Source organism: Sander lucioperca, chromosome 8 (genome assembly GCF_008315115.2).
Source record: "Sander lucioperca isolate FBNREF2018 chromosome 8, SLUC_FBN_1.2, whole genome shotgun sequence".
In the NCBI taxonomy this organism is placed as follows: Eukaryota; Metazoa; Chordata; class Actinopteri; order Perciformes; family Percidae; genus Sander; species Sander lucioperca.
Genome location: NC_050180.1, coordinates 11,105,818 through 11,118,804, shown reverse-complemented (window position 1 = coordinate 11,118,804; position 12,987 = coordinate 11,105,818). Strand labels below are relative to the sequence as shown.

The following is a 12,987-nucleotide window of genomic DNA, read 5'->3' as shown; positions in this document are numbered from 1 at the left end:
AGGACAGAGAAATCATTATAAGCCAATAAAGCATCCTCCGTCTGTATTTACACAGACTCCAGTCACAAGATGGGGATGATTATGACACACACACTTGCACATGTTAACCTATTTATAAAGACATTTAAAAAAAATGTCCTGTACCTTTTGGCTGAGTGAGCTTGTGGTAAACACGGAGTCCTCTTGTATTCCCAAGGCTGGCTAGTGTCCTGCTCTCTGATGTGATGTTGAACCTGTGGATCTGTAGCAGCTCCACAATGGAACTCCCTTTGGAGGGGTCAGAGTGGGTAGCATAAAGGTAGTCCTCAAACAGAGCTAATGCATAAATGTACGACACCTGAAAAACAAGAACAATCATGGTGTTTTTTGTTTGTTTTTACATCATCCCTGATGCAAAAGTATGTAAAACCACAAAGGAAACATGGAGAAAACAATAACAAAAATAAATTGACGTTCATAATCATGCAGAAAGCATGAGGGGGGTGGAAGAGGTGGTAGGGCTGTCTGTACATTGGGCAGACCACACGGGGTCAAAAGCTGGACTCTGACACCACATCCTCCATGCTACATTTAGCAAGCTGACACCCACACAAAGCGACATGGCTGGATGAGCTGTGTTCACAGGAAGTACACCTGAGCTCACTGGGTCACACCTTAACATCAGGGGCACCAAGAAACATGCACCAGATTAAATAAATAAATAAAAAGAAACCACTCAACCGTCTGTCTCTATGGATATGGCCTTGGCACTCTATTTTTACATGGGAACTTTCAAAGCAAAAAGGTGTGTATACTATATTTGCGTCTTTACCTACAGAATATGTAATGCATGATATTTGGTTCTTGCTGGAATTGAAAATGATGCAGCAGCCATGTGTAGCCCTCAAGGCCATATATATATATATATATATATATATATATATATATATATATATATATATACACTTTTTTTTTTCTTTTTTTTTGCTGAGTACAATATACAGATTGTAATTCTCAAGTACAGGGTCCAGTATGATCAGAGTCAAATGTGGAAATCTTGGTAAAATATGAAAAAATATAAGTACTTGAAATTAGCTATATTTGGAAAATGACTGAATGAATATAACACAGCAAAGTAATTTAGTGAGTAAAACTGTGAGCAAAGTTATTACTTCTGAGCACTGATACCATTGGCTATGACAGAAAAAAAAATACATGGTCTAAGGAAAGATGCAGAGAGGAGCTGCATGGCATTTGTAATGTAGATGCAATGCCATGAGGGTCCTCTATCTACCGCGTCACTCTTGTAAAGGAGGCAATAATTTGCAAAGAACACCTGCATACAAATTAAGGTGTTTGAAATGTACATTTCCCCTTCCTCATAAAGGGTGAGTATCTAGTCCAAGTTGCTGGAAAAGGTCTTTTAATGAATAGTCATAATCTGTGATGAAAGGTTTCAAGGGTGTACCACAGGAGACTATTTATACACTCATTTGGAAGACCCACATGTGCCTCAATTCCTTCAATTTAATGAACCATCTATCCCCCATTCAAAAGACCTTTTCTATGAACATGAAGAGTGAATTATAACAACAAGCAATTAATAGACCACCTGTCTTGCAGTGATAAAGCACGGTGCCCTAAATCTGAAAATTAGAAAGCCCTCTACATGTAACAATTTGGAGCCTCTCAAATGAAGAGGAAGACAGTACTGATAAGAGAAGCCAATTGTCAGTTCAGATTCCCACTGATGTTTGTCCACAATGGCTCCTTATGATGTGGAGCCCACGCAAGACAAAAAGCAGCGCTTACAGTGAAACATGACACTCACTTGGCTCCCATGGATAATGGTGTGCCTGTTCCTGCCGTGGTAATCCACCACATCGATGTAATCCAGGTAGGCATCTGCCCAGTACACCAGCTTCTTGACAAGGTCCAATGCCACAGCAGTGGGCTGCTCAATTTTATAATCCACAAGCCACGTCCGGTTGGTGCCATCCATGTTGCAGCGCTCCACCTTGGCCACGTTCCCATAGTCAGTGAAGAAGAGCATGCTGTAGAAAGTGGGAGTGATTAAATGATTAACTGCTGTAAAGGATGTTGTCTAGAGAGTAGATTCTCATTCCTTCTCCAGATCTTCTAAGACCTAGTTCTAATACAAGAAGTAAATCATAACCAAATACTTCTCTTTACAGTACACATTTGTGAATTTCTCCAGCTTGTTTGGTGTGACGGTGAATTTACCTCAATTTCATAAAACAGATTGACACTTTGCATATAAAGCCTAATATGTTATTTTAGGTTGCAATTGGCTGCTCATTGAACCCCTCTGCCCAGCAGCGATCCAATCGTAGCTTGGCAAACATAACAAGGCACAGCAGGTATGTCCAACTTTTGATTTGTCCACATTTTGAAACAGTGTGCATGCGGCTGTAGTAAGACAAACACGGAACATTTAAAGAGTTTAGGGTTGAGGTGTTATTTAGCATTTCCAAAACCAAAAACACAAGAGAAAAGTTTGCGGAATTAATTAAACTGTGTTTATCTGCTCCAACGTCAAATTGGCTAACATCACCTACAGAAATAACGTAGTGTTAGACAGATTACAGTCGCCAGGTAAGTTTCTTCATCCAATAAAACCAGACACCCCTTTAGGTTGCCAGAATAATTATGATCAGGTGTGACATTATGAGTATCTATGTGTCAGCAAAGCTCTACCCACAGCCTAGCCCAGTCACAAAGGTTCCAAACTTAAAGAAGCTATATAAAATATCAGCATGAAACTACTGCCTGCACCTTCCTCTCATTGTTGCAACTATACAGTACACCTGCTGTGGACCTGCTCATGTGAAAAAGAATGGCTTCTCAGACACCCTGCACCATGTTTTACTTAATACTTAATCCCCTATGTGTAGAACATATATGTGGTTTTAGCATCATTTAAATTGTCTTGACGCAGATTCTAAATTTTTGTTTGAAAAAGTCTATATATGAGTACTTTTTTGAAGCAATGATGCACAAAACAATGTTATCATATAGATTAGAGGACTTGCCACCCTTGTTGGGGAAGAAAACAAAAAAATGCAAAATACATGAACAAAGGTAATCGTCAGATAATTCCAGAAAAATATTTTTCACAACACTGGACATTGACTGATAGTTGGAGCACAGGATACACACAGTAGTGATGATAATGAAAGTATGTATTAATAAATCTATTATTATCTATTGTTTTAAGTTATCAACCTGCTAGAGACTGCAGCTCTACTACTTAGCCTTTATGGCTAAATCTGGCACATTACACGTTGGACTCTGTACTCATGTTGATTAATGTGCGTTGTCCCTTAGATAAAGAAATCAAAAAAAAATATATATATATATAAGGGACAACTCAGTGGTGGCTTACAAAATAAAAGTAGGCATAACAATAAATACAAAAATTAATAAAGACAATACACAAAAGCAGTTTAGAATGAATGTTAAATTAAAGTAGATTTTAAAAAAAAAAACTGATTCAGAATGTTTGAAACGCCTTAAAAATGCCCAGTGAGGCTGTCTTTCTGATACATGGAAGTTCCATTACCTGGAGGCAAACGCAATAAAAGCAGCATTTCCCATTTCTTTGTGGTAATTTTAGGGACATTTAGAAGGCATGCTGCAGAGGACCTTGGGGTATGTGAGTAGACATAAAATGATAGACAATGTGTGATGCACAGAGGAACCAAACCATTTAGTACCTCAAAAGCTGTGAGGAGGGCATGAAAATCAACTCTAAAAGAAACAGGGAGCCAGTGGAATGGAAGACCAATACTGAGCAGTCATGGAAAACATGTGCTACGTGTAGTCTCTAATGTGTTACTTACAGCAGGGAGTGACTGAATAACATCAGACAAATAACTGAAATGTCCTTTAACTCATGGACTGTGACTTTAAGTATTCAAAACTGCTCAGGTCTGCACATACAGTAATTAACATGGAAGGCTTGCCATGCTGTCTTGCTGTGGCTCTGTGAGGACGGAGCTCCAACAACCTCCAATGATAACGAGCTTCAGCCGTAGAGCGGCGGGAAGCCGACTTAATCTGCACAAGTCAAGCCAGGGGAGAGATGGGCTGCCCTTTGACCCCTATATCAGGCTGCGCTGAAAAACTGCCAGCGTCAGCAAGGAGCCCAGCTCCCCAAACAGGTGCACCTCCACATGGCATACAAATGATAGGATTTCTGGGATTAGGATGGTGCTGATGCTGTACTTGTGCTTGTGCTTTCTGCAGCTACAATGAGATCCATGGAATTCTGGAAATGAGCACCCCTGATCAAATAAACTGCATGGGACCAGTGAAAAATAGTATGTGTCTTACAGTGAAACAGAAGACTGAATAGACACTGTCAGAACTGAAAATACAAGGCAAAGTTGTTTTCCGATTTTTCTTTAGGCAGTAGATTCCTGTCCATTTTATACAGCAGTTTCCTTCATGTGTTCCTATTTGGCAAAACATATTAGTATAATATATATATATATATATATATATATATATATATATATATATAATTATTATTTAAAATTCATTTCCAGGGGACCGGGATGATTCCGTGCATGGCATGGTGTGGAAACTTGATTAACACACAGTAACACACACCAGTGAATCCACCATACTTTATTTTTTAATTTTTATATCATCTAGGCTTAACTAATATTTTCATTGTAGAGGATATTCAAAAACAGAGACCATCATTTCCAGTCATTGATATAAACGGTACATAGTATTCACTAAACTAAAATAGGACTTACAGGTAGCATGCATTTTAGCTGATGGACAAACCATACCATCAATCAATCAAATTAAACTCTCCTCCAAAAAAGCTTTTTAAAAAATGAAGAAAGGAATGTCAATCGAAGGCATTCCTACAGCAAGGTAAAAACTTAATCTGATAGTAAGAAAGACAGGGAGACAGAGCAAGAATAAAATAACAATGAAAACGGAGTGCCAAACCAGAGCATACTCTACAAACACTGATCCTCAGTGTGCTGCTATCTAACACCTCCCTGATTTCTTTTGTTTTCACTCCATTGCTCCAGGCTGACAGACCTCGCTCAGGCTCGCTTCTTCAGAAACAGTTGTACCCATATCCCACCAATTAGAGGCAGGAAGAGGCTTTAGAAAAATGTATGTCTTATACAGATAATGTAGCCAGCAGCCTGCATGTCCAGCTCCCTTGTGGACCTCTATACACACAACAGAATGGGAATGGGTGTGTGTGTGTGTGTGTGTGTGTGTGTGATTATGACAAATCCACTGAAAATCCACCCTTACCTGTGTTGTAACTGAGGTGACTCACAGAGAACAAGCTTAAATAGAAACTCTAAGGTAAAAGTATATTTACCATAAGCCATCTTGCTTTCCAACGGCCGACTAGCATTTAATGAGAATGCAGAGACGCTGTCAACCAAAGGCTTATAGTAGTAACACAAGCTGTTGAACAAAGTACAATTTATAAACTAGAAATTCACAACGAAGCAATATAGTTTAGCTTCAATCAAATTAATTATATGTTAAGATTCAAAGTTTACAGTGTCTTGGCCTCATGGGGGCTGGGCATGACACGGTCAACAGCTGGTGCACAGCAGCAAGATGCTTCTAATGTTATTGATGTTTGGAGGCGGTCATTACTGTGCTACAATCTCTAGTACGAAAAAGGTGTATCACTATAATTACTGAACCAGGGTCTCTAAAATCTCTATCAGGAAAGGTGTATCACTCCAAACATGCTCCAAGCTTGGTGTCTGTGCTTGTGTCCTCGCAATAAAATGGCCCTGCTCTTCTTTTGCTCACTGGAAATAAGAGGGCAGTAAAGACTTTGAGCTACTGAAACTGGTTCACATTATGGTACAGCTGCTGCATGCAATGCAATGCATTTATTTACTTTCTTTTTTTTCTGTGTGATGACACAGGGAACTGCTAAGAACCATTGCCTACATGATAAGTCCTGTGCGACCGTCAACGACATGCTGTAAATGTTTCAGTTTTCACTGTGAGCAGTGTGGAGATATTTTTTACTCCACAGTTGTTCAGCTTTTTTATGATCTCCACAGAAACAAAAATCCTTTAATGGAAAGTCCTGCAGGGGACTTTTCTACTGAGGGATGTGGGGTGAAATCAGTGAATACAAATGAATGTCTCGACAGTAGAAGTTGTCTGAAGCATAACCAGCTATCTACCAAATTACACAGCTCAAAGAGAGGAGGGCTGAGTCAAAAGACAGGGAATCATTTAAATCCCTTCATTGTAACTCACTCACATTCTACCAGACAAGTCAAATGTTATGCATAGCGAAATAAAAATTCCTCTTCTTCAGTGATTTTTTTTCTTTCTTTAACAAAAGATGCATGATGATAAATGAGCTTTGCTGTACTTTCAGAGATGGTGTATTACAAAGGCTGCAGAACACTCACCCCATGAGAGGATCCAGAGCTATTCCTTTAGGATTCATCAGGTCTAGTTGTAGGATAGTAACACACGTGTCCCCAGCATGGTCACAGACAAATATCTTGTCAGTGACACGGTCAACAAAATAGAAGTTTCCCGTCAGCCAGTCAATAGCCATGTGCTCCACATCTGCAATGGCAAACAAGGGTTAGATTTGTATGTAAAACAGTAAAATAACAATGAAGAATAAACTTGAATACATTTTTTCAACACTTTCCATGACTAACCCAGAAACTGATATCCCATCTTTTAGTCCCTAGCCCAGCTCCAAGAAAACTGGGTCCTACTCTTCCCATAATGCAACGCATGTTTTGTAATACCCTTCCAGCCTGGTAAATGTCGACACCTTACAAACTCCATGGCCCCAGTTTAAAAAGGTTTCTGTTGAAAATATCTAGACTCCAAGCTCAAGCTGAGATAACCTTGATGACATCATCAGTTATTTTTTTCAAAACCTTTTAAAAGCTCTACCGAGAGCCACAGAAGACATCATACAAAAGCCTTTGAAGGCTAAGTAATGGTCAATATGAGGCGTACACTTACTTGTAAACAATTTGTGCAGTACTAAGAATTCTGATTGGCTGGTTGGTTTCCATTATGGTTTTGCAAAGGACAGTATAACCTGACACCTCTGATGCAGGTCTAACTGAATGCACCTTTTTAAACTGTAGGTAATGACAGCATTAGGTTAGGTTTTTTACTCAAATAGCCAGTGAAAACCATACATAATTAATAACAGGTTTGGTATTTGTGAAAATCTGGACCAAAACAACTAAAAGGAGGGAAAGAGAGCACTTTTGAAGTAGCAAAGCTGGCGTAGACCGCAGGTTGGAAGGACAGCTGTAGGGGAAAGGTGAGCGGCACAAACCGCTGAGGCTAACCTGCCTTTAACCGCACAGATAATGAAGGGATATAGAGAGAGAGCTCACAGGTAAGAGTGTGAGAGGGCATATAAAAGAGAAAAAAAAGGAAAAGAAGGGGTGAGCATGCAAGAGAGCTGTGGGTGATGTATATAGTCCTGTAGGTGGGTGTTCACGATTTGATAATCACTCACGTTCATCAGAAAAGTAAGGAAATGAAAAGCAATACTGTAAGATAAGGGAACTAGGAATAGATGAAAACATACGTTGCAAACTTTGTTGTGTTCTTATTTCCTGTTCCCGTGTGAATCCACGCAGATTCCTCGTTTCAGCACAGCGGAGTTGCCCAGAGGACTCTGTAGACAGAGCCCAGCATACACTTTCCTGGTTGTGCTGGAAATCTAATGCCAGTGTTCCATTTACACTCAGAGACCGTAGGGGCTGGAGGCCTGTTCCATTTAGATGGGTGATGACAATACCATCTGAACCACCAATGAGAAGCATTGGACGACTGTCACCAGGATCTGCAGTGAAAGGGAAAATATGCAAGGTATTATTTTGACAACAAGGAAAGAAAGGATAACATGTAATTTCCAAAAATTGGTTTAAATGACTAAAATCCTGCCAATAGGAGGAACACACAAACAGAGAAATGGAAAACAAGAGACAAAGAAAGACAGCAAGCATGCCTTAGTGAAAACAAATACTTATCACTGTCAGAGGTAGAAAGCATGAATTGACTAACAGAAAAATAAAATAGATTTTCAGAGCTGATAGATTTAAACAGAAACAAAAAAAAATGAGAAACATAAGTCAATTCAAGGCAGGGCAGTCCTAGGTGCTAAAACTGAGATAAGCTGCTTTATGGGCTTAACTGAGCGTGAACATTCTTTGACATCAGGTTCACCCCCCTAAAAGGGGCCTTAATTTATCCCGATCTTCCACACAAGTTCAAGTCAAGGGCTATTCTCCAAATATAGGCAATAAATCAGAATATCTGCTCACGTAACTGCTTGGCCTTATCCCTCTGAATCAACTTTTCGCAGCCACACATTTTTCTCCCATACTAGGTGGTAGATGGGGTTTTGGCCAGGCTCCCTGATAGAGGTCTGCCCCAACTCTTAATCAAGCATGGGAAATGTTAGCTTACAGTATGTATCAATAATGGCAGAGCTTTTTTAATATAGACCATCATAAAATACAGTTCTAAATAAAAAAATGAATTACAGACAAATACTATAAGGGTGTCTTTATGTAGTGCATTTTTGGCTCACATGCTAAAAGTCTCACTGAAATGAAATTAAGTTATCCTTTTTCACAGTCAAAACTTATGTCAGACATATTGTTTTAGACGTGTGTCTGTGTCTGACAGCAGCTGGCAGGCTGAGCCCCGGCAGGGGAACCAGGTACAAAATAAACTTGCACTGTAGTTTACAAGCCATGAGTGTCTGTTAAGCAGTGGCATTGAAGAGTAAGAACCACACCAGCATCTAAAGTACCAAAGTAACATTCGCAGGTATGTTATTTAATGTGCTGCTGCTAGTTAGCTGTTATTAGCCATAGCGGGCAAAGTGATGTTAGCAGTGCATGTATGCAATGTTTAATACGTACAGTAACTGTTTTTCATGCAAATATGGTTTAAAACAGAGTGATTTGATTAGCTGTATGGAACACCAAATTTTCATTTACATAGACAGGTAACTAGCGATATTCCAAACGAATATATGTAAAGATAGGGGTATCCTGTGTTGTCCAAAACTATTTTAAACAAGTGAATAAGCCCCACTGTTGCACTAGGGGTAACCTGGAACTTTTTATCTTATTTTGAATCAATCCTACGTACACCGTGGCTTTAAAAAGTAACATATTTACAACATATTTAAGATGAATCTTAGATGATTTAAGTTTTTAGTAGGAACAAATGGGGATAGTGTAGGAAAGTTGGAAAGTATCAGAGACAGACTAGCACATTGTAAGTCTTTAATTGTTATAAACTGGTAGCTTTGATTGTTGTAAAAAAAAAATTTTTTAACAATACATATTTTATAATGATACAATGAACAGTGATGGGTCTGTAATCTAAAAATGCAATTCCTTAGATTATTGTAAATCCAATAAAGGCATTTTTGCAACATGTAATAACCCCACACTTCCATAATCTATAGTTTGGTACTTAGCATGAGTCAGTGAACTCCATTAACAAGCAGACATGAACACCATCAGGGTGTTGTAGAGTCAGATTTATGCTAGGAATACAAAGAGAATAAAATATATTATACCTTTCACTTTAATCTTAGCCAAATGAGAAGAGATCGAATCAAGATTAAAACCACCAAAAGAACATCTGTGCTGCAGAGTTTTAACTTCAATCTTACACTCGACACATTAATATGTTTTTCATTCCCTGCTGCTCCTCATCTTCTAGCCTCAGAGAGCCTTATCTGAAATTTATATTCATGAGCTTTTACAACTAACGGTAACCCCATAGTTATCCCTGTACCACTATCGCTCTCTGCTAAATTAATATTAATGCATGTGAGCATTGGGTTCAGTTAAGTTTATGGGTAATCATATTCAGTTTATTCCTGGTAGGACACCAGTCACATTGATTAAAAGCTGCAACAGTGGTGTTCTCCCCAGCTAGGTGTGTTGGGCCTCTAGCTATTTTCAACCCATATATGCCATAGTGACAACACCCTTAAAAAAATCTGCTTCACTTTACGGTTCAATGCACGACACAAAAATATACCGCACAAGGTTAAGCTTGTTTACTTGCAAACGGCGGACCACCAAAACACAATACCTCTTTTGGTTGTTTTATTTCTAAGTGGGCTGTTTTACTCATCAGGACATATTTGTTACCAGCATCAGGCATTAACATAAATCAGGGTGACGCCGGGCATTGTCTGCGCACAAAATACTCCAGACTGCTCACACTTAAAATCTCATGCTCATTAATTTTTATCATTATCCTGGCCTGACCACGTCTACCCATTCCCATGTGGGTGATGGATGTGGTCACTACTAAACCACATTAATCTTGCCCTACAAAAGCCAGTGAGCGCCAAGGCGACAATAAGCTAGAATTTGAACTCTGGTTGAACAAAACCGCCATGTTTATTATTAGAAATGAAACATACATACTATGCAGATGATGTCGTTTCCCAATGCATGTGTGCTGCTCACCTTGTTTGGCTTTGCAAGATATCCTGTCAGGCTGCAGGATGTATCCTTCTGTGCAGCTGCATCTGTATGACCCATAGGTGTTGGTGCAGGTTTGGCTGCATGCGCCATACATGGCACATTCATCATGATCTTGAAGAAAAAGGAAAAGAGTCATTTGTAACAAATTAGGTGTGCTCAAACATGACCCAAATACATAAAGTATACTTAATGTGGCCTCACTCTAGCACCTCAGGCATAATTACTTTTATAACCAATGAGCCCCTTTTGGAGCTGCAGTACCCTGTAAACCGCACTTTCTCATGTCTTCCCCAAACAGGATCAAATTCAGGAAGCAGGGCTACTTTATTAAAGCCCTTCCTCCAGCATAATTATGCAATGCTGTGCCATGTCGTTGGTACAAGGTATGTGCAGAGTCCAATGAAGACACTGCAACTCTAGAGGCACCTTTGGCAGTTAAATCCTGTCTTCCTCGCTGGCTGTTAGAAACCAGGCCTGCGGCATATACCGTATGTAGAGCATAAAGAGGGAGTGAAAGAGACACAGAGAAATTGTGTACCGTATATATAGTATATAAGGGTGTGTATGCGTGTTCCGTGTATGTGTGATGGGGTGTAAATGCATTGTACATGAGGCCCTGCCTGCAGACAGATGGTTCTCACATACCTAGCACGTTGTGCTTATTCATCTAAAGGAAGTCTGGCCGAGGGTAAAAGGAGGAATTGGTGTGGGGAAGGGGAAGGAAAAGTGAGGAAGGCTCCACGGCAGGAGGCCTCCACCAGCGCAGCTGAATCCTACCTCTGCAGCTCGTCCCGTCCTCGCCGACCTCAAAGCCATCAGCGCAGAAACAGAAGGTGCCGTTTCTCGTCATGACGCAGCCGTAGCGGCACCGGAGCTCGTGGCAGGCTGACAAGAGCTCTGCAGGGAAAAAAGAGAAGAAGAGAGAGAAGAAAGAGAGAGAAAATGAGAATTGGAGAAAAAGGGTATGAAAGGGTACCTGGAATGGGAAATTACTTTTTTGATTTGTAACATAGACAGGTGGAAAGTAAAAAAAAAGTTTTTTTATCTGTGAAGTTTTAATGACAAACTGTGAATGTATTTATATTTATAGTGCGTCCTAGCACTTCTGATGAGTACAATTACAACGTATTACCGAGCCTTGCATTCTAAATTCATCATTTGACACAGTGATTGACTGATAACAGTCCTCAGGAAGTGCCAACATTGTCACTTCCCATGTACTTTCTGAATGCTGTAATTGCTGATGATGCTCTGTATAGCACTAACCTTTATACAGAAAGAAACAAAGAACAGCTAATTATGGCATGATGAAAGTTCAGCAAAATATATACAAGCTGGGAAAATGAAAGTACAACCCTCAAGACAAAGCTTCAATTGCAGAAAGATTGATATGCCACGCCTGATCATCATTTACTGTCAATGTACAGCACAAAAGATTAAAAGCTTCCATTGATTGTCCTTGGTCTTTCCTGTTCTAACAATTTCAAGACATTATGAAATGCTGCAGCAGCGAACCAAATAATTTCTTGACAGGGTGTATTCACATTTAACAGCGTAGTGGGAACTGAGCGACAATCAAAGCTTCAGTTATCATTACTTTCTGAATGAAAACGGGGTCTTTGATTTAGATTTTCAAGAGTTGGAATCATGGGATGTCAGTGGATCAGACACTTAATACTTAATGATTCATCAGAAGTCCAGTTTTCACAGTGTCTAACATTCCTGCTAGCTCACTGACACATTGAGATGAATGGTGCTGCTGTTGTATTGTTTGGAGAGCAATATATTAGTGCTTGTAAAAATAGCAATGAAAATGTGGTGAGTAATGTTGACTAACAAGCCAGAGGAATGGAACATTTACACACACTACACTTCTTCACTGAAGCTAAATTGTATTTAATAAAATCTCAAATAGTTAGTGCAAAATACTGTTATTGATATTAAAATATGCAGGCTGTAAAACAATGGCCCTGTTACCTTTCACAGCTTCAAATAGGGCTAAGGTGGAACTACAGGGGTGAACTTTCTGTGTATTTGGATTTCATATAGCCCTCAGAGGAGTTCTGACTGACAGGGGGGTTGAGTGGAAAATGAGTGAATTTTCATTTTGGGGCAAACTATTTTCCGGGGCGATAACAGAGCAAGCAAACACTGAAGTATTAAAATGGTAAATGCCCAGTAGCCTTTGGTCTTCAATGATCACAGAAAGCCCGTTTGGATATTTATTAATACTTCTTACTGGCTCAGAGAGGTGAAATGATTCTAGGGTAGCAAAGAGCTGAGAGGCATGGTATTGCTTTTCTGTGTTTAAAGGATATGTTGTTGGCATTAATCATGTGGTGGTAAATCTTTACTCCTTTTTCTACCCACTAGAAAAGTGTTACTGTCAGGCACACGTAGAGGTTTTGCTGCACTATAAATGTGCAGGCATTTATCCAACGCTGCCAAGTGAACACCCCAG

The 12,987-nt window shown here is 39.5% G+C and overlaps 1 protein-coding gene across 6 annotated transcripts in view; it reads right to left on the bottom strand.

Moving 5' to 3' along the window:
* Positions 1-12,987, bottom strand: part of lrp1bb (low density lipoprotein receptor-related protein 1Bb) — a 287,103-nt gene that overhangs the window by 148,899 nt on the left and 125,217 nt on the right. For all 6 annotated transcript variants that reach the window (XM_036004184.1, XM_036004187.1, XM_036004188.1 and 3 more), the window contains exons 4-9: positions 11,304-11,423; positions 10,509-10,637; positions 7,589-7,846; positions 6,429-6,591; positions 1,811-2,033; positions 145-337 (exon numbers count right to left, since the gene is read on the bottom strand). In XM_036004184.1, the coding sequence (XP_035860077.1) occupies positions 145-337; positions 1,811-2,033; positions 6,429-6,591; positions 7,589-7,846; positions 10,509-10,637; positions 11,304-11,423 (1,086 nt within the window). The remainder of the gene's footprint in view (positions 1-144; positions 338-1,810; positions 2,034-6,428; positions 6,592-7,588; positions 7,847-10,508; positions 10,638-11,303; positions 11,424-12,987) is intronic.